The sequence below is a fragment of the Melanerpes formicivorus genome, unplaced genomic scaffold, assembly GCF_026170545.1.
Source record: "Melanerpes formicivorus ecotype bairdi unplaced genomic scaffold, bMelFor1.0.p_v2 SCAF_65, whole genome shotgun sequence".
NCBI classification, from domain to species: domain Eukaryota; kingdom Metazoa; phylum Chordata; class Aves; order Piciformes; family Picidae; genus Melanerpes; species Melanerpes formicivorus.
Window position 1 is genome coordinate 291,900 of NW_027142417.1, and position 23,634 is coordinate 315,533.

Consider the following 23,634-nt stretch of genomic DNA (forward strand, 5'->3'; position numbering starts at 1 on the left):
AATGGGGAATAATTATGGTAATTGAGTATGAAAGCCTCTTCCTCAGCTTGTTCTGGGATCTCCCTGTCCCTGGTATGCTTTATAGTCTGGTTTCTACTGTGTCCAGTTCTGGTCTCCTCAGTTTAAGGACATTGAGACACTTGAAGGTGTCCAGAGAAGGGCAAGGAGGCTGGGGAGGGCTTTGGAGCACAGCCCTGCGAGGAGAGGCTGAGGGAGCTGGGGTTGCTTAGCCTGGAGAAGAGGAGGCTCAGGGGAGACCTCATTGCTCTCTACAACTACCTGAAGGGAGGTTGTAGCCAGGTGGGGGTTGGTCTCTTCTCCCCGGCAACCACCAACAGAACAAGTGGACAGAGTCTCAAGCTGTGCCAGGGGAAGTTTAGGCTTGAGGTGGGGAGAAAGTTCTTCACTGTGAGAGTCGTTCGCCTTTGGCATGGTGGAAACGACAGCCGGGAACCGATGCCGGGAAACGGGCGACGCCGAGGCGGTACAGGGTACAGGAGGGCAGAGCCCTCGGATAAGGAAAGCAAGCGGCCAAAGGGGAGCGTCGCCGCCACCATTCGCTCTCCTGCCCCCTGGGTCCGGCAGCGGCAGCCCGGTCCCGCCCGCGGGGCGCGAGTCCGTCCCACCGTCGGCGCTGCCGGCGCATGCGCAGGGCCGGGCCAGCGCCAGCGCCTCGCCCGCTGCCCTCATAGCGGCGCTGCCGGGACTTCGGGGGTGCCGTTGCCGACTGTCCGCGCTGAGGGCCCCGACCAACGGCACACCGAGGTAAAGGAGCGGCCGGGCCCGGCTGGAGGGGCGTCTTGCCCCGCGGCCCTTTGTGTGTGCCTGGGCGGCCGGAGGGAAGGGCTGGGGGAGTGGAAGCGCGGCGGCGGCCGGGCATGGCGCAGCGCAGCGGGGAGGGGGCTCGGCGCGGGGCGCCGCCGCCGGTTGGCCGAGGGCGGTGTCGCGTTCCGGCGGGACGGTGCTTACCGGGGCCGCGGCGGCTGGCGGCCGACGGGACCGGGCTCTCGGCCTTGCCGAGGGGCTTCTCTCCGCCGCCAGGGAAAACAGGGAGCAGACACACGCCCGTTTCTGTTCCCGCATCTTCCCACGGCCGTGGGTGTGTGCGGGGCTGCTCCTGCCCTCTGGTTCAGGCCCCGGGGTGGTTGCGTAAGGAACTTCTCGGCTCGGACATGGTCTCCCCGGGCGGCTCGGACCTTGTCTCTCCTGGGGGCGAGCAGGGCATTGCAGCAGGGATGCGGTGGGTGCGACCTGCCGTTTGGGTTAGGGAAGTCCTGCCTCGGGTCTGAAATGGAGGCAGCAGATCCCGGAGCTAACTGCATAATGGGAGCGATTGCTCAGAGGCTAATGAGGTCGGTATCGGAAGGGAAATGCCGGCTTATGTCTTGCAAAACACTTGCTCAGTACCTGGTGTGTCGGCCTGGGCTCAAGGAGGGTTTGTCCTGCGTCTGCTATAGAGGTTGTTTTGGGAAGTTGGTAAGCCCCTAACAGCTGTAAGCGGAAGGCAGTGTTTTGGTCTGGGTGCTGGCTTGGTGTCCTGCCTTGGTGTCCTGCCCTCTTCTCCCCTCGGGTCACAGGCAGGAGCCGCTTCTCGGTGACGTCCTTGGTGTGGTTTGGTTTTTCCTCCCTCGCTCAGTGTTGGCCGTGGGTGCTTTCACCACAGGAAGGCTGCAGCTGGGGTTCAGCTGGCTCCATGTTTCCCAACCTGGAGAGTGTCTGGGGTTGTCCATCTCCCCCCAGCCAGAGCAGTTGGGCATCCCTGCCACCCGCAGGACTTCCTGCTGGCCGCCCCAGGCTGTCACGAGTGCTGACTCTCCACGGGTCACCGGCACTTCCCCTTGGCAAACAGGATCTGCTGACGGGCAGGGCTCAGCCAAGGGTGCCGAGAAATGGGGAGAGGTCTGTGCTGCCAGCTTCTGTGGCTTGCTGCCTGAGCTTCTGCCTCTCTCTCCTGCCCCACGCTCTGTACTTGGTTTTGCCTCGCTTTCATGAGCACTTGTGTTCCCCACAAGGTGTGGGGATGTGGAAACTGCAGAATCATAGCGTGGTGAGGCTTGGAAAGGACTTCTGAAGATCATCTAGAATCATAGAATTGTCAGGGTTGGAAGGGACCTCAAGGATCATCCAGTTCCAACCCCCCTGCCATGGCCAGGGACACCTCGCACTAGAGCAGGTTGCCCAGAGCCACATCCAGCCTGGCCTTAAAAACCTCCAGGGATGAGGCTTCCACCACCTCTCTGGGCAACCTGTGCCAGTGTCTCACCACCCTTATGGGGAAGAATTTCTTCCTAACATCCAGTCTGAATCTAGTCTAATCCTCCTGCTAGAGCAGGGTCACCTGATGATCTAGGAAAGTGGTTCTGGTGTCAGTGGGTTCAGAGAGAAAAGGAGCTTATAGTGACTCTCAGCTTTTGGTAGCCACTTTTCAGTGTGTAAAGCTGCTGCAGCTCCTGCTGAGACTCTTGTTTCTGCTAGAAGCAGCATTGCACAGAAGCAGCATTGTGGACAGGTTCTTCCTGCAGTTACTGGTGGTCCCTGACAGTGGCAGTTGTTATTAAAAGGTCATATTTTGAACTAGATGCAGTATCTTTTGCAGATCCTGCTCTAGCCAGTGAGGATTACTTGCTGCAGCTGCCTGTGCATAGACTGAAGATGGTGTATGCAAAGTGAGGGGCTCAGTGCTGTTAGAGTGGTGACAGTTATTCTGGCTGTTCAACTGGAAAACCTAAAGTGGTAACTGGTGAGATGATGGCAAAGGAGCTAACCAAGCAGCTCCTTGGGAGTGGTGACAAATACTTGGGTCATTGGCTTATGAGCCCTTGGTGGGGGTTTGTAAAGTGGCAGGATAAGCTGCTGGAGTGGCATCTTGTGTGATCTGAGAGCTAATGTCTGTTTAGCTTTGCTAATGCTCTTCTGAGGAAAGCATCATGCTCCTCTTTATGAACTGGAGACAGGCTGAGGTTGCCTGCCTCTGAGAAACCTCACCAGTAATCAAATGCAGAGGGGGACTGGTTTGTGGAGGTCAACTGAAGCTGGACAAGGTGTCAACAGGCTGGAGTTTGTGGTGTGGAGGTTGGTCACTTGGACATGGGATCCAGCAGCCCCTCTGCTGAGCAAGTGTCAGAGATGACTCTCTGCAAAGTGCTGCTCCTGTGCCTCTCATTGCCCTGAAACAGAAAAGTTGCCCAAGAGCATTCTGGCCTGGTTGAAAAACAGTGTGGCCAGCAGGACTAGGACAGCATCCCCCTGGGCTTGACACTGGTGAGGCTGCACCTTGAATGTGGGGTTTGGTTTTGGGCTACTCACTCCAGGAAGGGCATTGAGGCCCTGGTCTGTGTCCAGAGGAGGGTAGTGAAGGTGGTGAAGGGTCTGGAGAACAGTCTGGTGAGGAGCAGCTTAAGAAACCCTGGTGGTTTAGTCTGGAGAAAAGGAGGCTGAGGGAAGATCTTCTGGCTCTGAAAGGTGGCTGGAGCCCAGGTGAGAATTGGTTTCTTCTCCCAAGAAACAAGAAACAGCACAAAAAGAAGTAGCTTTAACTTGTACCAGGGGAGGTTAGGTTGGATACTAGGAAAAATTTCTCCCCCCAAAGGGTTGTCAAAGCCTGGAGCAGGCTGCCCAGGGCAGCAGTGGTCACTATCTCCAGAGGGGTTTCAAAGCCATGTAGATTTGGTGCTCAGGGACATGGTTTAGCAGTGAGCTGCCAGGGCTGAGTTAATGGTTGGACTCGATGGTCTGAAAGCTCCCTTTCAGCTGAAGTGATTCTGTGATCCTATGAAACAAGGTGACTCCTTTGGGAACACACCATCCTTGGCCTGCCCTCTTTTCCTGCCTGTGGGTGTGCTGGCTTTGAAGCTGTGCCAGTGCTGGGACCGGCAGCTGGATGTGCTGGGGCAGCTGTAACCTAGAGGCAGGCAGTGAGTCTGATGCTGTGACTTGTCTGGTGTCAGGAGCAGAGTGCAGCTTACCTGAGCGAGGGGTTTGCTGGTTTGCATCTGTCATTACCCATTTGGGATGAGCAAAAGCACTTGATTGTTTCAGGGCAGTGTGGATTTTTGAGTTGCTTTTAAATGTCTGTGTTGAGTTTGACTGATGGAGCGAGCTCAGAGGAGGCCACAAAGATGACCCAAGGGCTGGAGCACCTCTGCTGTGAGGACAGGCTGAGGGAGCTGGGGGTGTTCAGCTGGGAGAAGAGAAGGCTCCAGGGGGGACCTTAGAGCTGCCTTCCAGTACCTGAAGGGATCCTACAGGAAGGCTGGAGAGGGACTTTTCATCAGGGTGTCTAGCAATAGGAGAAGAGGGAATGGTTTGAAGCTGAGGGAGAGTAGATTTAGACTGCATCTTGGGAAGAAGTTCTTCAGTGTGAGGGTGGTGAGACTCTGGAGTAAGCTGCCCAGGGAGGTTGTGGCTGCCTCCTGCCTGGAGGTGGTCAAGGCCAACCTGGATGAGATACTGAGCAACCAAGTCTAGCTGAGAGGGTGGTTGGAGCAGAGGATCTCTGAGGTCTCTTCCACCCTACGCCATTCTCTGATTCTGTGAGTTTAGAAAGCTTCCAGGCTTCAGCTGTGTTTGGTTTAGATGAAGCAATTAGTCCCAAAATGCCAGTGGCAATTAATTACTGCAGCTGAAGTGGCCATGCATTCACGGTGTGGAGCTCTGTGACACTGAGGGCACGCTCTTCTGACGTTCTCCTTGTAGCCTGACATGATACTGGAGCTGTTGGGCACTCTGCTGAGCAAGTAGAAAAGCTGTGGATGAGCTGGGGGTGATGTGAAGAGACAGCTATTGTGCCCCTGCAGTATCACATTAGGCATCTGGGGGGGAGTGTGTGAAAAAATCAACCTAATATCTGCACCTAGAGGAGCAACAGCTCGAGGGTTTCTGCAGGGGTCACTTTCAGTCTGGAATTCTTGCTAAATTGCTACATAAATAAGGGCCTCTTGTTCTTTGGAGGGAAAAAAATGAATGCCCAAGCCAGAACCTTTTAATGGAGCTGCCTCATTAACTCTGCTCCCAGGGCCCTCTAGAGCCTGGAAAAGCACAGCTCGTTTTGTGGCTGCCTCTTTCTGTCCCTCTTCCCCCCCTGAATTAAACATTCCCAGATGTTGGTGTGCAGTGTTTTGTTATGGTTTTGGGAAGCTCAGCTGACCCCCGTGAGAAGGTGAGTGAAGGAGCTGTGGGTAAGGAGGCTCCCCAAGGCTCATGTGCCTGGCTGTGAGCAGAGCTGGCTGGCAGCACGCTGCCCAAGCAGTCACATGAAGTACATGCTTTTTTTTCCTTTGGTTTGGCTTGAGTTTTTTTTTGTTTCCCCCCCTTTGGTTTTCTTTCGTTGCATTACTTCCTGCTCAGTTGTCACAGGGCTTTCCCAGCATCACATGAGTGCCAGTATGAGGCTGCTGAGTATTTTGACACTGACCACTGCCCCAAGCTTGCTTGCTGCAATCACCGCGTTGGGAGTGGACTCTGGAAGCCACATCTCTTGCCAGCCTCTTGAGAGGCTTCTTACTGGGACATCAGACCTGCTGCAAGTGTTTAGAGTGGACTCTGGAAGCCACATCTCTTGCCAGCCTCTTGAGAGGCTTCTTACTGGGACATCAGACCTGCTGCAAGTGTTCAGAGTGGACTCTGGAAGCCACATCTCTTGCCAGCCTCTTGAGAGGCTTCTTACTGGAACATCAGACCTGCTGCAAGTGTTTAGAGTCTTTGGATGACACAGTAAAAGCATCCACAGTTGTATATGAGCCACTGGCCCAGTTGGGAGCAGGAGTAGGAGGGAAGTGGTTAGATTTTTTTTTCTCCTAATCCTCCTCATGATTGCATCCTGGCCTCCTGAAGGCTGTCTTTGCAGTGCTTCATATGAAATGGCAGCCTGGAGCAGTGTGGCCAGCAGGAGCAGGGAGGTCATTCTGCCCTGCACTCAGCACTGGTTAGGCCACACCTTGAGTCCTGTGTCCAGTTCTGGGCTCCTCCATTTAGGAAAGATGTTGAGATGCTGGAAGGTGTCCAGAGAAGGGCAGCAAAGCTCTGGGGAGGGGTTTGGAGCACAGCCCTGTGAGGAGAGGCTGAGAGAGCTGGGGTTGCTTAGCCTGGAGAAGAGGAGGCTCAGGGGAGACCTCATTGCTCTCTCCAACTCCCTGAAGGGAGGTTGTAGGCAGGTGGGGATTGGTCTCTTCTCCCGGGCAACCACCAACAGAACAAGCGGACAGAGTCTCAAGCTGGGCCAAGGAAGGTTTGGGTTGGATGTTAGGAAGAAGTTCTTCCCAGAAAGAGAGATTGGCCCTTGGAATGTGCTGCCCAGGGAGGTGGTGGAGGCACCATCCCTGGAGGTGTTTAGGAAGAGATTGGAGGGGTGCTTGGTGCCATGGTTTAGTTGATCAGATGGTGTTGGGTGATAGGTTGGACCCAATGATCTCAAAGGTCTCTTCCAACCTGGTTAATTCTATTCTATTGTAAATGTTTTTCTCTGGGCAGGTCTTCTCATCCCTGAGGCCTAAACTTTGACAACACTGAGTGTATTACCCAAAGCCTATTCTACAAAGGCTATTGCTGATAATGGATTAAGTGGATGGTCTTAATGGAATTTATCTGCAGTGCCAGGTGTCTGTGGTGCTAAGACTTTGCTGAGCAGTGGCTTGCAGGCCATGGGTCACTTACTGAACACTTGCTCTGCTTGCTTCTGGTTTTAAGTTGTAATGCTAAGTAAGCATCTCTGAGTTTACTTAGGAATTTGTTTGCTTTCTCCAGTAATAATTTTCTATCTTCCCTCTAGCCAGTGAAACTGCATCAAAATGTCTCTCTACCCTTCCCTGGAAGATCTGAAGGTGGACAAAGTGATTCAGGTATGCTGGGCTTTAAGAAGATGAGTTTTGAGGGTAGTGGAGGTGGTGATTTTTAATCTAGGGGAGGGGAAACTTCTGTTGCAGGTGGGAGTTGTTGTTATGCCCTCATGCTCTTAGAGAGGAAAGACAGTCTTTGGAGCTTGCCATGTTTAATGCTTGTTTTACCCCTTTGGGGTATATTTACATTCTATATTCATGTACAGTAATTTGTCTTTAATGTGTTGGTATGTTTGGGGGTTTGAGGTGTGGATGCTTGGCCTTAAGTAGGCAAATGTAGCCTGGCTCTGGTCATACTTCAATCTGATGTGATGAATGGGGATTGACTGAACTGATAAGCCTGCTGTGCCTCATGCCTGCTGTCCAAACCTGTGACAGAAAGCTCTCATGGATCAGCTGGGCACAGGAGGAAATAAGAGCACTGCCTCCTTTAATGTCATCTGGAGTCCCAGGCTTGTCCTCTGGCTAATTCATGGTAGTGACCAGCTCTCCCAGGACTTGCAAGATGATCATCTTTGTGTAAAGCCCTCTCTGTAGGAATTCATGTCTTTGGTAGTCAGGATGAAGGAATCAGTGAGACAAGATAACCAACCTGCATGAAGTCTGAGATGAATGTGCTGCCATGCATGCACTGTGAGGAATTCCCTTCCAGCCCTCTGCATTTTGCCTTGCGTTTTTCCTTCCTGAGATGAGTGGATTCCCCTCCAGGGCAGACAACAGCAGGGAGCTGTACTGTTAAGGTGGCTGCAGCTCCTGTCCTTATCCTTCTCACTGGGGATCAGCCTAATCAGTGTGGTTTGCTTGATTGCTACCTCTCCTGTGCAGTCCCAGAGTGCAGCACCTCAGCCTCAGCTGTGTTTGCATTTGCAGGGTGAGGCTCTTGGAAGCTGTGGACGCTGTGTTGGGATTGCTCCTTGTCCCCTCCCCACCCCATTCTCCTTATCTTACCAAAGTCTTTTATCTACAGTTAGGTAATGCTGAAATGGGGGAAAAAATACCTAGCCTGAAGTCAGGAATGTGCTGCTGCTTCAGCCTGTGAGCAACCAGCTGCTGGAGTTCATGTACTGCAGTTAAAAATATTGATGGATGAAGCAGGGAGGAGAGGGAAGCAGAGTCCCTCTGTGCTGAACCCTGTAGCTACTGAACCACAGCTACATCTTGTGTCATTTTGGAGCACAGACTCTTCTTGTGCACTGTGTTGCCCACACGTTCAGGAGGCTTCATGAACCTGGGCAGAAGTGCCTTGTCCATGCAGTGAGTTGTGGTGTTCCAGATAAGAGTGAGCTCTGTTGTGTTAGGCTGGCTTAATTCCCAAGGTCAGGTTTCCTGCAGTTGGTTCATGCAGGACAGATGCCTGCTCTCACAGAATCAAAGAATGGTTTGGGTTGGAAGGGACCTTAATGATCATCTAGTTCCAACCCCCCTGCCGTAGGCAGGAGCACCTCCTACTAGCCCAGCCTGCTAAAGGCCCTGTCCAGCCTGGCTTTGAACACTTGCAGGCTTGGAGCCTCCAGGGCAGCCTGTGCCTGAAAGATAGCTGTGCAGTGCCATACCTGCAGATGGCTGTCCATTCAGAGTTTAAACTGGGATTTCACAAAGTTCTCCTGCTTGATGAGCTAGGATGTCCAGCCAGACAGCCGGTGACAGCCATGTGGGGCTGAGAGAGAAGGGAGGGAGATCCAAGTGCCTTTGGTTACAGATCCCTGGGGGAGATGCTTGGGTGTTCTGTTGCCATCACTAGTGGGGAAGATCATCCTCCAGCGGTTTCATGCCAGCCTCTTGCTCCTACCAGCTGCAGGAGGAGCTAGGAGCTAGGCCTGAGTACAGTTGTGAGGGGAAGCAAACCCTGTGGTTGCTAGAGCAGCAAGATTTCAAGAGCAGGCCATTCCATTTTTCACTGATCCTTTTGGTAGCAGAGGCTCAATTGCTGCTTGCCTCTCCCCAGAAGTGCACTCTAGAAGTGCTGCCTTCTTCACCACCTCTGAGAGCAGCCTTGGAAAGGGGCAGAGTGCTGAAAGCCAAATCTGTGTCCTCAGCAAGCGAGGGAGACCACAGCGCCTGCGGCCTGCTACGCAGAGTACGCTAACCTGCTTTTTGTCCAGCATGGGAGTTGGAGGCTGTTCTATAAATACCTCTGATACTGAAAAATAATGAGTCATCCTTACTCTGAAACTGTTTTTTCTAAGACCAGCTTCCTGGAGAGTAGAGGACTCTGAAATCCTCTATTTTTGAGCATGGTTTCCTTACAACACACGAAGGAATGTGGCTGGCGTGTCGTGGCACCCTGGATGGTTTGTGTCCTGTTCAGCACGATGTTTCCCTATGCACTTACTAATTTCCTCCCTGCCTTTGACACTCAGTCCCAGGGATGGTTATTTCCATCATAACAGGCAGCATTTTTCACTGCTCAGGATTACACAAGGCCAAAAAAGTAGTAGCTGAGGTAATGAGAAGGAAGGGAAGTGGCTTATTTTTATGTGCTCTTACGAATTTCCTCCTGTACTCAGCAGTGGTGAGGCCACACCTGGAGTGCTGGTGCAGTTTTGGGCCCCTCAAGGAGGAGATTGAGGTGCTGGAGTGTGTCTAGAGAAGGGCAACTAAGCTGGTGAAGGGTGTAGAGCACAAGTCTCATGAGGAGCAGCTGAGGGAAATGGGGCTGTTCAGTCTGGGGAGAGCAGGCTGGAGCCATCAGTCTCTCAACTGACTGTTGGTCAGTCTCTTCTGCCTAGTAACAAGTGATAGGAGAAGAGGAAGTGGCCTCAAGTTGCCCCAGGAGAGGGTTAGATTGGATATTAGAAAAAGGCTGCTTCACTTGAAAGGGTTCTCAAAGGCTGGGATAGGTTGCTCAGGAGGAGATTGAGTCACCAGCCCTGGAGGTGTTTAAAAGATGTGGTGCTGAGGGACGTGGGTTAGCAGCAGACTTGGTTAGCTAATGGTTGGATTTGATCTTGAAGGCCTCTTCTAACCCCAGTGATTCTATGTTGTGAAGCAACAAGCATTGTAGAAATGAAGCAGTAGTGGCAGCTTGTGTAGAAGAATCATCTTTGAAGGTCCTTTGCTTTCAGAAGGCCAGTGGCACTGGATTGTGTGGAGCTTGCAGCCTGTGAGGGGCTGTGGTAGGACTCATAAATAACATCTGTAAATGCTGAAGATATTAAACTGCTGCTACCTAGCTGAGAACAGGAATGGTCAAACACTCTGCCAAAGGTCATACCTTTAAAACCTAGGTACAGACTTTGTCAGCCAGGCTTCATGTGTCTCTAACTTGATGACAAAAGCAGAGCAGGTTAGCAGTAAAGCCTTTCTGCATCCTGGCTGGGGCTGTGGCTCTGGGGAAGGTACAGCTTGTTCTGCCAGAGTAGTTTGGTGCTACTGTGTTGAGGTAATTGATGTCAGAGAAGCAGACTGACTTCAGAACTTGCATGCATGAGGAAAAAGAAAACATTTAGCCTCCTGCCTGCATCATAAAGATTCCAGAGATGATTTTCTTGTACAAGATGACCTGTGTGTCTTTGCTTTCAGGCTCAGACTGCCTTTTCTGCAAATCCAGCTAATCCAGCAATCCTGTCTGAAGCTTCTGCTCCTGTTCCTCAGGATGGAGGTAAGCTCATGAGCTGCAGAGTTGTGAAATCCTGAGGCTAACAGCAGAGCAGGCAGCAATAGCCACAGTGTGTAACCCTGTTTACAAAGGGTGAGCCCCTGCCTTCTTGGAAATGCCAACACCCACCTGGGAAGGTGCTAGGGGGGGCAAAGCCCAGGGTTTGCTCAGAAAAGGAAGTTGTGGCAAGCACTATCCCTTGGCTTTTTGAAGCCCTTCCCAAGTCAGCCTAAAATACCAAGACTTGCTGACCACTTGAACTCTCTTACCTCAAACACTTGAGTGTCTTTGTTTATCACCTGTGTATTTGCCTCAGAGGGCAGCATGACTCTGAGTGCCTTGCCATATGAGCTTGCTTAGGAACAGACAGACACAAATCTGTCCACAGAGAAGTGCCCAGAAAGGAGAAACTTAGTCTAATCTTGCTGTCAGCATAAAGCCTCCAGCAGGTTTTGAGACCAGAAGTCTGGTGGGGAATCAGACACAAGCCTCAATGGCTTGTACCCATTGCTTGTCCTCTTCTCCCATGCGCATGGGCCTCCATGAAGGTGCACAGGCATGTTTGAGGTCAGAGCTCTGGGTTTGCAAGTTCTGCTTGGCCTGAAAGGCCTAAAAAGCCCAAAGCCTCTAAGCAAGAGACCCTTTCTGGAGCACTTCACTGGCCTAACTTCACCAGGCCAGATGAGAGTTTGTTTCAGCAGTCCCTTCCTGGCAGTGTTCTCTCTGCTGTCCAGAGCTTGAATTTCTGCAGTTTTTGTGTCTGCTGGCCATGTGTCAGAATTCTTCCATCAGCTTGTGTGTGAATGCTCAGGAGTTGTGTGTGGCTGAAGAGGGATTGATCACTAAATATATCACAGGCCAAGGCAGGCCTGCACCATCTATAGGGTGTGCCAAACTCCCTGGCAGAGGCAGGAGAACATACACCACCAGGAGCTTTCAGATGTGGTCTGCTGTTTGGAGAGCTCTGTTCTGAATGAGAATGTAATGCAGCCAGCAAAGATGCATCCTGTGGTGTGGTCTTCAGTGGAGAACAAAAGGGGAACATGGACCAGCAGCAGCAGCCTTGTGCAGTACTATTTGTGTATAGTCCTAGGGGGCTTGAAAATGCAAAGACAGAAGAGCTACTCATGCAAAGCCTCCTGATCAATGTTGGTGAAGCTACAAGCTGATAGATCAGTGTGGAAATGAGAGCAGCCAGCTGCCATGTGAAGCAGCTTGCAAAGCTGGCCACCAAAAGCACCAGGAGCAAAAGGTCTCTCACTGATACTGGAGTTCATCTCTCAATGACCTTTGGTCCTTCCCTTTCCATTTGTGGTGAGCTGTGGCTGTGTAGCAGCTGGTGTCACACCTTGCCCCCACGGCTGGCTCTGCGAACCGGGGAGCCTGCTGGCTTCCAGAGCTGTGCCCTGCAGCACCTCGCTCTCTGAGCAGCCTTCTCTGTCCCCCCTGGCTTGGTGGGAAGAGTGGATGGACTCTGAAGAGTTCTCATACCTTCACAACTGCCACTTGTTAAATGGCTCCAGTTATCTCTCTGTGGAATGTCAAGAGCAGTATCAAGCCTGTTTCCAGAGTGATTCAATCCAGCCCTGACAAGTGTCATAACTCTCTTTCCTCCCACTCCCTGCTCCTCTGCAGTAGAGGAATCCTCTGCTGGCTATTTAAAGGCTCTGTGTGCTGTGTCTTGTTGAGCACTTCTGAAGCCACTTCCTTGTGCAGCTGTGGGGGAATGCCAGCTCCTTTCTTAGGAAGGCTCTTCAGCAGACTGCCCTGTGGGCCTCCTAGCCAGGAGGCTGCCTGCTGCAGGAACTCTGCCATGCCTGGGATCTGGAAAGCCCTTGGCATGGATGCCTCCTGCAAGTGCTGCCCTGCCCTAGTGGAAGGGCACTGTGTGTGTTCCCCAGCATAGCTGCCTTGGAGGGGGGAGGCAGAGTAGTTCCCCAGGAAGTGCCCAGAAGCTTTGGAGCACGAGCAGGTCTTCATGGACTGCAGCACAGTGTTCATTTGGGATCAGCACCCTGGCTCTGGTGTTTGTGCTGAAAAGGATGGATGGGGTAAGTGAAAGTGAAAGTTCTCTCTGAGCTCTGCAGAGCAGGAATGCTGCTGGTCTGGTTGTGTCTCTGAGCTGAGCTCGAGTCACAGTGCTGATGCCAGGGGCTGCTCTGGGGTAACTTCCACATGAAATGCACTGCAGTAGCAGAAGGGTTGTGGCAGTAACTGTCCCTGTCAGTGATTGCTCCTTCTGTTAACCCAGACATTGTATTGATGGAAGGCTTTCTGTTCTGTTTTTCTCCTGCAGGCTTGTACCCCAGATTGTATCCAGAGCTTACTCAGTACATGGGCCTGAGCCTCAGCGAGGAGGAGGTGCAGAGAAACATGCCAGTGGCAGCAGCTGCTCAGCCACAGGGTGTAGGTACCAGTCAAATGTTTGGGGAAGCAAAGATACACAGCCTAACTGTGGCTGGCAGTCTAGAGAGTAGGCTGTTGGCTAATTAATGATTTACAGTGGCAGTGTCTGCTGTAAGCTGGTCTTAAACTGAGCAATGAGGAGGCCGTGAAGGCGATCAGAGGGCTGGAGCACCTCTTCTGTGAGACAGTTGGGATTGTTCAGCCTGGAGAAGAGAAGGCTCTGGGGAGACCTTAGAGCAGCCATCCAGTGTTTGAAGGGGCCTTCAGGAGAGCTGGAAAGGGACTTTCTCAAAGGCATGGAGTAACAGCACAAAGAGCAATGGCTTCAGTGTGGAAGAAGCCATGTGAGGGGGTGAGGTGCTGCAACAGGTTGTCCAGAGATACGATGAAGGCTCCAACCTTGGGTGTGTTCACAGCCAGGTTGGATGGGGCCCTGAGCAGCCTGGTTCAGTAGGAAGTGTCCTTGCTTGTGGCAGGGGGTTGGAACTAGATGATCTTTAAGGTCCCTTCCAACCCAACCCGTTCCATGCCCGATTCCCAGTGGCGGGGCTGGGGCGGTTGGTGGTGGGGTGGCTTGGCTTTTGCTTGAGTGCCATGTCATATGAACTGACCTCTAGCCATTTCAAAAAGCTGAAACTAAGTTGTCTGGTTGTTTTGTTTTAATCAGCAACTGGTAACACGACCTTCTACTAATTACATGGTAGCTCCAGTGACCGGGCACGACGCTGGGCTGCGCAGGGCGGAGATCAAGCAGGGCATCCGCGAGACCATCCTCTGCAAGGACCAGGACGGCAAGATCGGCCTGCGCCTCAAGGCTGTGGACAACGTGAGTACCAAAGCCTGCTTTGGCCTGCAGGGGCACCACACACCTCAAAGAGCACCCAGTCCAGACCTCCACCCAGCACTCAAGGGTCAGCACTAAACCATGTCCCTGAGTACCAGGTCCACACGCTGCTTGTACAGCCCCAGGCCTGGTGACTCCACCGCCGCCCTGGGGAGACCGTTCCAACGTCTGAGAACCCTTCCTAATACCCAGCCTGAGCCTCCCCTGGTGCAGCTTGAAACCATTTCCTCTGGTCCTGTTGCTTGAGAACAAGGAAAACAACCATGTCCTAAAGCACCAGGTCCATGCACTGCTTGTACAGCCCCAGGGCTGGTGACTCCACCACCTCTCTGGGCAGACCGCTCCAATGTTTGAGAACCCTTCCTAATACCCAGCCTGAGCCTCCCCTGGTGCAGCTTGAAACTATTTCCTCTGGTCCTGTTGCTTGAGGGCAGGGAGAAGAGGCTGCCCTCTCCTCACTCCAGCCTTCCTTCAGGTTAACCCAGACCTTGCTGCTGGGTTAGATGAGCAGACCACACCAGACTACACCTTCAAGATCATTGTGTCCAGCCCATCATCCAACACCACCTAATCAACTAACCCATGCAACCAAGCACCCTATCAAGTCTCCTGAGCACCTAAAGTAGTAAATGGTCACAGCCTTTTCTTTGTAGTGCTTACTTATCCATCATCTGAATTTGAAACCCCTTTGTTAGAGCAGTAATTGGATTTCCAGCTGGCTGGACCAGGGTCTAAATTTACAGGAGCAGTTTACCTCCATGTGTTTTATAACACCTGAGAAATGTTTGGTGTTTTGGCTGTTTTTTTCCACTTCAGAGCATGAAATTATCCTTGCAGAGCTGCTGTGATGCTCATTAGCAGTTTAAGATGACTTGACTCTATCTTTGTGGCAACACTGGGCAGTAAAGTGCAGTGTGCAGAGACCTGGCTTAGAAGTAGCTCCTCTGTAGCTTGTTGCTGGTGTGAAAAGTAAGGGCAGTGAGAGTGTCCTCTTGCCTGGCTGTGAAGAGTAATCCCAGGGTTGGCTTTTTTGAGTTCCTGTTAAGGTGAACAGAGCTGCAAGAAGGTCCTTAACCTGCTCTGGAGCTTCCATTTCAGTAGCTTTTGATTCTCAGCAGGGAAAAGGATATTTTGGTTTGATTTGGTTTGGTTAGCTTAATCTGAACACTTAAAAAAGGAGGTTTCAGAGAGTCAAAAGTGCTTTTTGTAGTTCTCCAAACCCCATCATTTCCTGGGTTAGCTCTGAGTAGTATGATTGATTGATTGATTGATTGTTAGTGTGTTGTTTTGTTTTAAAACCCCACACTCCCCACAAAGTAGAATAGAATAAACCAGGTTGGAAGAGACCTTTAGATCACTGAGTTCAACCTATCATCCAGCACCATCTAATCAGCTAAACCATGGCACCAAGTGCCTCATCCAGGCTCTTCATAAACACCTCCAGTGATGGTGACTCCACCACCTCCCTGAGCAGCACATTCCCACGGCCAATCTCGCTTTCTGGGAAGAATTTTCTCCTCACCTCCAGCCTAAACCTCCCCTGGCACAGCTTGAGACTGTGTCCTCTTGTTCTGGTGCTGCTTGCCTGGCAGAAGAGACCAACCCCCACCTGGCTACAGCCTCCCTTCAGGGAGTTGCAGAGAGCAAGAAGGTCTCCCCTGAGCCTCCTCTTCTCCAGGCTAAGCAACCCCAGCTCCCTCAGCCTCTCCTCACAGGGCTGTGCTCCAGACCCTCCCCAGCTTTGTTGCCCCTCTCTGCACACCTCCCAGCAACTCAACATCTTTCCTAAGCTGAGTGGCCCAGAACTATAATCTGTGGAAAGTTTTTTCTTGATATACTTTGCTTTAATTTTTTTGAGTACTAGAAAAGGGGGTGTGGGGGGAGAGGGTTACACCTTGTTTTGTTGTGCTTTGTTTTGAAGCAGAGCTTTGTAATTGACTAAAAAGTTGGAAGCTCCTGGGGCTGTGAAAGGAGCAAGCTGCCAAAGAGTTCCCAGTGCTGCTGCTTCCTCCAGCTGCAGGCAGGCTGGTGTCTGGCAGAGGAGGGACTGGGTCCATGCACAAGGAGGCACACAGTCACCACTGGCTGTCTCGAGCCAGTTGCTCAGATCTCCTGTTGAAACAGGAGTTAGGCTTTAGTGTTCTGCTTCTGTCTCCTTTCTTTGTGGTCTGGAGATGGAGGCAGCACATTGCCAACTGTATGCCAGCATCCAGCACCTGTCAGGCTCCTGAAGACAGCTGACACTTCAGTCTGTTTCCAGAAGTGCCTCTTGGAGGGGGATAATGGCCATTTGGTTGGTGCTCCATGGAGAGTGGGAGTCTTTAACAGACTCTGCTCTGTCTTCAGCTTGAAGGTAGAACTTCCTCTCTTCACTCTTTTGCCTTTTCTCTTCCTTGCAGGGTATCTTTGTCCAGTTAGTCCAGGCTAACTCCCCAGCATCCCTCGCTGGCCTGAGGTTTGGGGACCAGGTTCTGCAGATCAATGGTGACAACTGTGCAGGCTGGAGCTCTGACAAAGCACACAAAGTTCTGAAGCAGGCTTCAGGAGAGAGGATTTCCATGATCATCCGGGACAGGTAAAGCCCCTGCAGGTAGGGATTCTGACTCAGGAGCAGGTCAGGGGGGGTTGGCTCTCCCCTGCTTGAGCAGGGCTGCTGGCACAACAAAACCTGTTGGGGGCAGGTGCTCCTGGGCTGTCCAGGCTGCTGAGTGGTTCTCCCTGGGGCTCAGCAGGCTGGGAAGGTGCATTGGCAATGTCTTGCAGGCCCTTTGAGCGGATCATCACCATGCACAAGGACAGCACCGGGCACGTGGGCTTCATATTCAAGAATGGGAAAATCACCTCCATAGTGAAGGACAGCTCAGCTGCCAGAAATGGCCTTCTGACAGAGCACAACATCTGTGAAATCAATGGGCAGAATGTCATTGGACTGAAGGTAAAAGTAGTGTTGTGGGGTGGGTGTGGGTAGCTGTGAGCTTTCTGTGCAGACAGGAGCAAGGGTTGTGGGGTGTGTGTAACGATCATAAAGTTACCTCCCGTGGTTTACTTTCTTGGCTGGAGAGACAGGGATGGTTTGAGGCTTCCTTGCAGTTCTCCAGCTGCAGACAGGGCAGCTGATTGTCTTCCTCTGCCTCTACCTGCCTGGGCTGACCATCAGTGTTTATCTTTAGTCTGACTTGGCTGGCAAAACAAAAAGAGAAAGTTTCCTCCTGCCAGCCTGTGTCCAATTCCAGGAGGAATTCAGTGTAGCACATCCCTTCTCTAGTCAGTTTGTGCAAGGTGCTGCATCTGTGTAGAATCCCAGCAGGGTGGAGATTGGAGATCATCCAGTCCAACCCCCCTTCTAAAGCAGGGCACCCACAGCAGCTTGCCCTGGAACAGTGGCCAGGTGGGTTTGGAATCTCCCCAGAGAAGGAGACTCCACCACCTCTCTGAGCAGCCTGCTCCAGGCCTCCAGCACCCTCACACCAAAGGAATTTCTCCTGTTGTGATGCAGCCTCCTGGGTTCCAGTGTGGTCAAGGGGCTGGAAAAGCTGTTGAGCTGCTGTGTTATGGGCAGCTGGAGGTCTGTTGCTCACATTGCTTCTGCCTTACTTACAGGACCCCCAGATTGCAGACATCTTGGCAACAGCTGGCAGTGTGGTGACCATTACCATCATGCCTTCCAGCATCTATGAGTACATAATCAAGAGGTGGGTACTGAACAGAGCAGCTTGGCTTTGGTCACCAAGCTGACAGTGACCCTTTCCTGTAGGTGACATGATGTCCCCATGGGCAGACCCCACGACAAGCTGGACATGAAGACAGGCCAGGGGTGTGGGGAGGCTGACATTTGCTTCAGGTGATATTTTAGTCAAAGCAGTGTGGTTTGAAGGTTGTGCCTGTAAGCTGTTCCTATGCTGGTGGTGCTCCCTGCTCTCCTCTTCTCCTGAAGAATCTTTTTCCAAACAGCCTTTGAGAGAGTTGAGTTTCTCCATGGAGAACCACCAGCACTGGGTCATCTTGCACTGCAAACAGCATTTTGGTTACAGCTAAGCCTGGAGACACAAACATGGTTCTTGGCAGGGTGGAGTTGTTTGCTGAGCCTTTGGCAGCAGTGGCTTTCTGCAGCTCACTCTCTCCTGTTCAAGATGGTTTTGAGGTTGCCAGAAATTAGTAATGCCTCAGGTAGCCCTGAGCCTGTGCTCCATGTGCTGTGCTCAGTCACAAACCACTTCTGAGTCTGACAGCACTTTGCCCTCCCAGCTGTGCCCCCACACTGCTTGTGCCCTGAGATGCTGGTAGCACAGCTCAGTGACTAATGGCTAAGCACATGGAGGGTCCTGGGCTCCCCTCTGTGTGGTTTGCTGCAGCAAGCACATCTGCTGCTGTTCCCCAGGGTGGGTGCCTATTATCAAAGGAGTGAGGCAAGGATCAGGAGCTGTAGTGGTCTCCTGGAGCTGGCTCCCCCAGCTGAATGATTTTTCCTTTCCTGTAGGATGGCAACCAGCATCATGAAAAGCCTGATGGATCACTCTGTTCCTGAAGTCTAAGCTTGCCTCCTGCCTCTGTGTACCTGTACATAACCATGATGATTCCACTCAGCTCGGGCTGCTCTACTCAGTGATTTCTTTCTTCTGCGCCTGAGCCTCGCTGGAGGCTGGGAGAAGATTATGCTGCATCAAGCACTTGCATCTCTACTGGCTGGGAATGTCACAGTTCAACATATCTCCTTGATCCACAAACTGTAAAACTTGTAGCCTTCTATGCTTGAGAAATGTGAAATTCCAGTTGTGTTACAACTGCTTTCCCTAGGCTTCTGTTTCAGTCACTCCTCTAAGCCATTGCAGCTGAAGGAACCAGGTATCACTGGCAGAGTTCCCTGCTGTTGCCTAGGACAATGCTGTGCTTTCTGTTTAAGACAGATGAGTCTTTTTACTGCTTTCTGTTTGCAAGAGTAGATTAGAGATACCCTTAGGAGTATGACCAGTACTAGTTAGTTAGTGGGGTTTTTGTTCTAGTTACTACTGTTTACAGCAGAGTGCCAGCTGAGCTGCAGCGAGCTGTGCCAGCTGAGCTGCGCAGCGCTGAGGCCTTGTTCAGCGAGTAGGACATACAAGTAGTGTCCAGCTACTCAGATCTTTTTATTACTTGTTATACAAACTGTACCTAATGCTTCTCTCTCGCCTTAATCATGTTCTTAAGGAGTCAGAACTAACCAAATAAAGGACTGACACTTTAGCTCCTGTGTGGGCTGCAGAGATGAGCCAAGACAGGCCGGGGTTGCTCAGCAATGGTTTCAAACAGCTTTCTCCATCAGCCTGCTGCCTGCAGTGCTGAAGAGTTCTAAAGGGTAGAGCCAGCACACTCTAGACAAGATCTGATTAACTCTTCATACTTTCAGCCTAGCTGCTCAGCAAGATCTTCTGCTCACAGAGGTGAGAAATGCACTGCACCACCTCAGGCTGATCAAATTCATCCTGGGAGCCATCCTAATGGAGTCTGTGGTTGCTGTGGCAAGCAGTAACTGGCAGTAAGTGGTGACCGGAGTGGTTTAGGATTCAGCCCTGTGGGCACAGGAGCTGTGGCCTGTAGCAGTCCTCTCAAGTTCCTTGGCAAGCTGGTTTGCTCAGCTAGGAAATCCCTGGAGCCCCAAACAAGATGGCAGTGAAGTGCTGAGCTCTGCAGCCAACCAGATTGAGCAGGAGCCAGTTCTGCACCTGCTCAAGGGTGAGAAGTCCCTGGTTATGCAAACTGCTTACCCAGGTACAGCTTGACCACCTGAACCTTCTGCTGCCCTGCCCTGCAAAAAACCAATCCAGAATGTTCTTCCTCTGTGCCTTTTCATCAGCCACCCTGGGAGCAGAGACGGCACAGAGTGCCCACAGCTGCTGCCTTGCTGCTCAAAGGAGTCTTTAGCTTTGTGTTTGTCTTCACTAGGGAGAAGGCTTGAGCCCCCAGGAGCCACAAACATTCTGTCCTGAGACAGCCTGCAGGGCTGGAGAATGCAAATGCTGCTTCTGTGGCAGCAGTGCAAGCAGCAAGCTGTGATGCATTCTATGCAAATCAAAGAGTGACTGCAAGCTCTTTAATTAGAGAAAAATAGCTCTTTAATTTCATTTCAGATCTCCTTGTGGAGAAGCATTCTCAGTAGGACAGTCCATGAAAAACCAATGCATACACCCTGGCAGTAAAGAGCCCTCCCTGGAGTTACCATACCAGGGAAAGCTGCACTTGAACAGAGCTTCCTGGCCTGGGTGAACTTCAGCAGCTAGCACTGCACAGAGTTCAGTTCCTTTAAAAGGTTTGGTTTAAAAGAAGGAGTTCAAGTAAAGGGCTGGAGGCAAAGGCACTTCAGTACTGCAGCTTCCAGAAGATGAGTTGCCTGTCTTCCCCTCCTGTGATAACACTGCTGCACTGCTCACTCATCCACATGGACACCACTGCTCCTGGGCAAGACAAAGCCAAGCAGTCAATGCCAAGGCAGACAGCAGAGGGACCCCAGAGTCCCAGAAGGCAAAGGTGGAAGGGAACTGACAGCCAGAGCCAGCTGGGAAGGGAAGGGAAAGGGGAAAGGACCTGGCAGCACATACCTGCATGGGCCTTGATCCTTTCAGTCACTTTGCCTAGCACAAGGTCCCACACCAGCAAGTCTCCTGAATGGCTTCCTGAGAGGATGATGTTGCCATCCCACTTCAAGCACCTGCAGGACACTCACAGTCACTTCACATCCTCTGTGTCCTCACACCTCTGCCTTTCCCAACAGCCTCACACCACTGACAATAAGCTGCTTGCACCCCCAGCCACCATTGCTGCCTTTCCTATTCCAACATCACACTTCTCCACTCTCACCTTCCTTTGCAGCACACCTTCACCCTCTCCCTGCTACAATCACTGATTATTTGTATGCTGCAAGAGCCCTTTCACATCAAGTCCAACCATCACCCCAACACTGCCAGGTCCCCCCTAAAACATGGCCCTCACCCTCACACCTACAGTGCTCACAACCCCTCCAGGGATGGGGACTCCAGCACTGCCCTGGGGAGCCTGGCCCACACCTTTGTGACCCTTTACCTACATAAATTCTTCCTAAGCCCAACCTCCCATCTCCCCTCTTGAAACTTCCTCTTCTCCTCTGCCTTGCTACTCTGGAGAACACACCAACCCACACCTCCCTCCAGCCTCATTTTGGTCACTTTTACAGAGCAACGTGGTCTCCCCTCACTGCCCTCCACACTTAACACTCCTAATTCCCTGAGCTCCTCCTCATGAGCCGTGTTCTCCATTCCCTTCAATACCTTTACTGCCCTTCCCCAGCACTTCACTGTCCTTGCAGCAAGATCTCACAATTACCTCTGTGGCTCATCAGTGCTTACAGAAGATATGAGCATCCCGGTCTGCACATCGATCACTTTAAAACAAGAGTCCTCTCCTGTGCTGAGTAGATGTCTGCTGTCTGGCCACAAGGAACATAAAAGGCAAAAGAAATGAGACAAAGGCACAGGCATAGCTCCAGTTCTACTTCCCAAAGCTCTCTGTGCTATCAGCATGTTGGATGTCACACAGCATGACCTACTTCCCTGTACATTAACTCTGTAAACAAGCTATGCTCACATCACGTCCACCTCACTGGCCTGTGGCCTTGGGTACACTTCCTTATAACAGAGACCCAAGCCAATGCAAATGATCCCCTTGAAGCAGTAACTTCAAGCACAAGGCTGTATGCCACCAGAGCTGGAGTGAGCCCCATATTAATAACTGAATTCCAACCTACCAGGGCTAAAAGCAGCATCGAACACAGTCCCGGAATGGCAGGGCACCTGGTGCAGCAGTGTTGCTGTAGCTACATCCCACACACTCATGGTGCCCTCTTTGGTTCCAGAAGCCAGCAAAGTATTTGCAGCATTCAAGTCCATTGTGTTCACCTAGGAAGTTCAACATCCCCATGTGAGACATCTTGAGACAGGCTTTAAACACACACACAGCAAGGCCATTAGCTCCCAGGTGACATTTCATTTCACAGCTAGCTCTGCAACACCCCTGATCAAGTCTAACTATTACAAGCCCTGCCTCTGGCCAAGAAAAGGTCCCTTTGGTATTTCAGACTGCTTGTGCTTTGCAGAAATGACCATCAACATCTCACTACTTTTACTACCACCTCAATGTAAGACTTTATCCCTTAAGGGCAGGACTCTTCTTTAAAGAGCTTCTGAGTCATCAGCTCTTGCCTGGGTACAGTTCTTCAATGGTAGCAGAACTTTTGCAGTAAGCAACCTGTTCAAAGCCTAACTGCTAAGAAGGTTTACAACACCTGTTGGGCTGTGCCCAGAGGTGTGCAGTTCCACAGAGCTCACACTCTGGTGATGTATTTACAGTGAAATTCATGAAGCTGGTTTCCAGTATGGCAAGCAGCTTACACTGTGTTGTAGTTGCTTGCCTTGGCCCAGATGCCAATAGTAGGAAGCTGTAACAATGAAAATACCTGAGCAACATTCTCTGCTTTCCAAGACAAAGCAGCTCACAGAACACCCCCACAGCCCCCTGCAACTGTAAGCACACAAGCTGAGCCAGCTAAATGAAGGCACCTCTGTTTCTGCTGGTGCCCCAGTCCCAGGAGGGGACCTTTCACCCAGGGATGCAGGGGGCAAACCTCACAAACACTGCCCCCAAATGAAACCAACTTCCCATTCCCAGCACACTTTCCCCTTCAACCCAATCCTTGTGCTTCACCACCACACCTTCCCAAGCAGCTGATCTTCCCATTCTGAGCTGCTCTGTCCACGTACTCACACTGACATCGTGCTCCAGCTCTGCCAGCAGCTCAAACTGGTGTTTCTTATTGCTCAAGGTCTCCCCAGGGGCACAGTGCCACACCTACAACACAGACACTTCAGTTAGCTCAAGGAAGGGTTGGTACAGCCTGGGATGAGTTCCTTCTGCACTGATGTCTCACATTACAGGGCAGGCTGCTTGTGTCAGCTGTGGGCCTTGTCTACGTGGCACAACACAGCAACGACAGCTGGCACCTGAACTCCTTCGCCCTAAGCAGAGGCACACGCTGAGCAGCACTCTGCTGGCTCCTGACAGCTCGCTGAAGCCTTCCTACCTATGGCTGTAGGACTGCACTGGATGGATGCTCACCACAAATCCAGGCACAGGCAGCTTTGGGGGATTCTTTCCTGTCTCTAACTTCCAAACTATCTTTCCACTCCACAGCAGCAGACATGCAACAGCAGGAGGCATGCTCTTCACATGATGAAGTTCCTGATCCACTTAGAAGACACAAGCTACAAAACCATTACACTGAAACATTTTAGAAGCCTATTTCCACTCTGCAAACAGAACCACCAGTCAAGGTCACAAACATCCCAGTTCCTCCAGCAAATAGTCTGCCTCCAAACCCCCACACTGACAGACATTTCAGTAAGCCAAACACTCTAAAGCAGGACCTCAGCTTTGAGATAATCCCACAATGGCTTAGGTCAGAAGGGACCTCAGAGGTGATCTACTCTAACCTCCCCACCATGGGCAGGGACACCTCCCACCAGCCCAGGTTGCTCAAGGCCTCATCCAACCTGGCCTTGAACCCCCCCAGGGAGGAGGCATCCACAGCCTCCTTGGGCAGCCTGTTCCACACTTCCCTCATACTGCAGAACATCTTCCTGAGATCCAGTCTAAGCCTACTCTCCCCCAGCTTCAAACCATTCCCTCTCAGCTTTAGCTAATTCTCATTTAGCTAAGATATTCTAGAACCAAGCACACTGTCAGCCAAGCCAAGTTCTTACTCTAGCACAAGAGGTGCAGCCAGCCAGGCTGGATGAGGCCTTGAGCAGCCTAGGCTGGTAGGAGGTGACCCTGCCCATGGCAGGGCGGGGTTGGGACTAGATGACCTTTAAGGTCTTTCCAACCCAAACCATTCCATGATCCACTCCAAAGCTTTTGACTGGCTGAGTATTACCAAGTGCCAGCCATGA

The 23,634-nt window shown here is 51.8% G+C and overlaps 2 protein-coding genes across 3 annotated transcripts in view; one reads left to right on the forward strand and one right to left on the reverse strand.

Moving 5' to 3' along the window:
• The first annotated feature begins 657 nt into the window (after positions 1-657).
• Positions 658-18,901, forward strand: SDCBP (syndecan binding protein). The gene is made up of 9 exons (XM_068162443.1): positions 658-765; positions 6,767-6,836; positions 10,356-10,434; positions 12,728-12,837; positions 13,505-13,663; positions 16,081-16,256; positions 16,445-16,616; positions 17,282-17,373; positions 18,159-18,901. The coding sequence occupies exons 2-9, from the start codon at positions 6,786-6,788 to the stop codon at positions 18,211-18,213; spliced, it is 894 nt and encodes a 297-aa protein (XP_068018544.1). The 5' UTR covers positions 658-765; positions 6,767-6,785; the 3' UTR covers positions 18,214-18,901.
• An 840-nt stretch (positions 18,902-19,741) lies between these two features.
• Positions 19,742-23,634, reverse strand: part of NSMAF (neutral sphingomyelinase activation associated factor) — a 31,858-nt gene continuing 27,965 nt past the window's right edge. For both annotated transcript variants that reach the window (XM_068162445.1, XM_068162444.1), the window contains 5 exons: positions 22,451-22,534; positions 21,435-21,585; positions 21,014-21,116; positions 20,254-20,363; positions 19,742-20,109 (listed from right to left, as the gene is read on the reverse strand). In XM_068162445.1, the coding sequence (XP_068018546.1) occupies positions 20,015-20,109; positions 20,254-20,363; positions 21,014-21,116; positions 21,435-21,585; positions 22,451-22,534 (543 nt within the window). In that variant the 3' untranslated portion in view covers positions 19,742-20,014. The remainder of the gene's footprint in view (positions 20,110-20,253; positions 20,364-21,013; positions 21,117-21,434; positions 21,586-22,450; positions 22,535-23,634) is intronic.

Excerpts from the sequence above, each read along its gene's own strand:
- SDCBP (XM_068162443.1), top strand. The coding sequence starts at position 6,786 with ATGTCTCTCTACCCTTCCCTGGAAGATCTGAAGGTGGACAAAGTGATT. Across the intron at positions 6,837-10,355 it reads AGGTGGACAAAGTGATTCAG|GCTCAGACTGCCTTTTCTGC; the intron begins GTATGCTGGGCT and ends CTTTGCTTTCAG. Across the intron at positions 17,374-18,158 it reads TATGAGTACATAATCAAGAG|GATGGCAACCAGCATCATGA; the intron begins GTGGGTACTGAA and ends CCTTTCCTGTAG.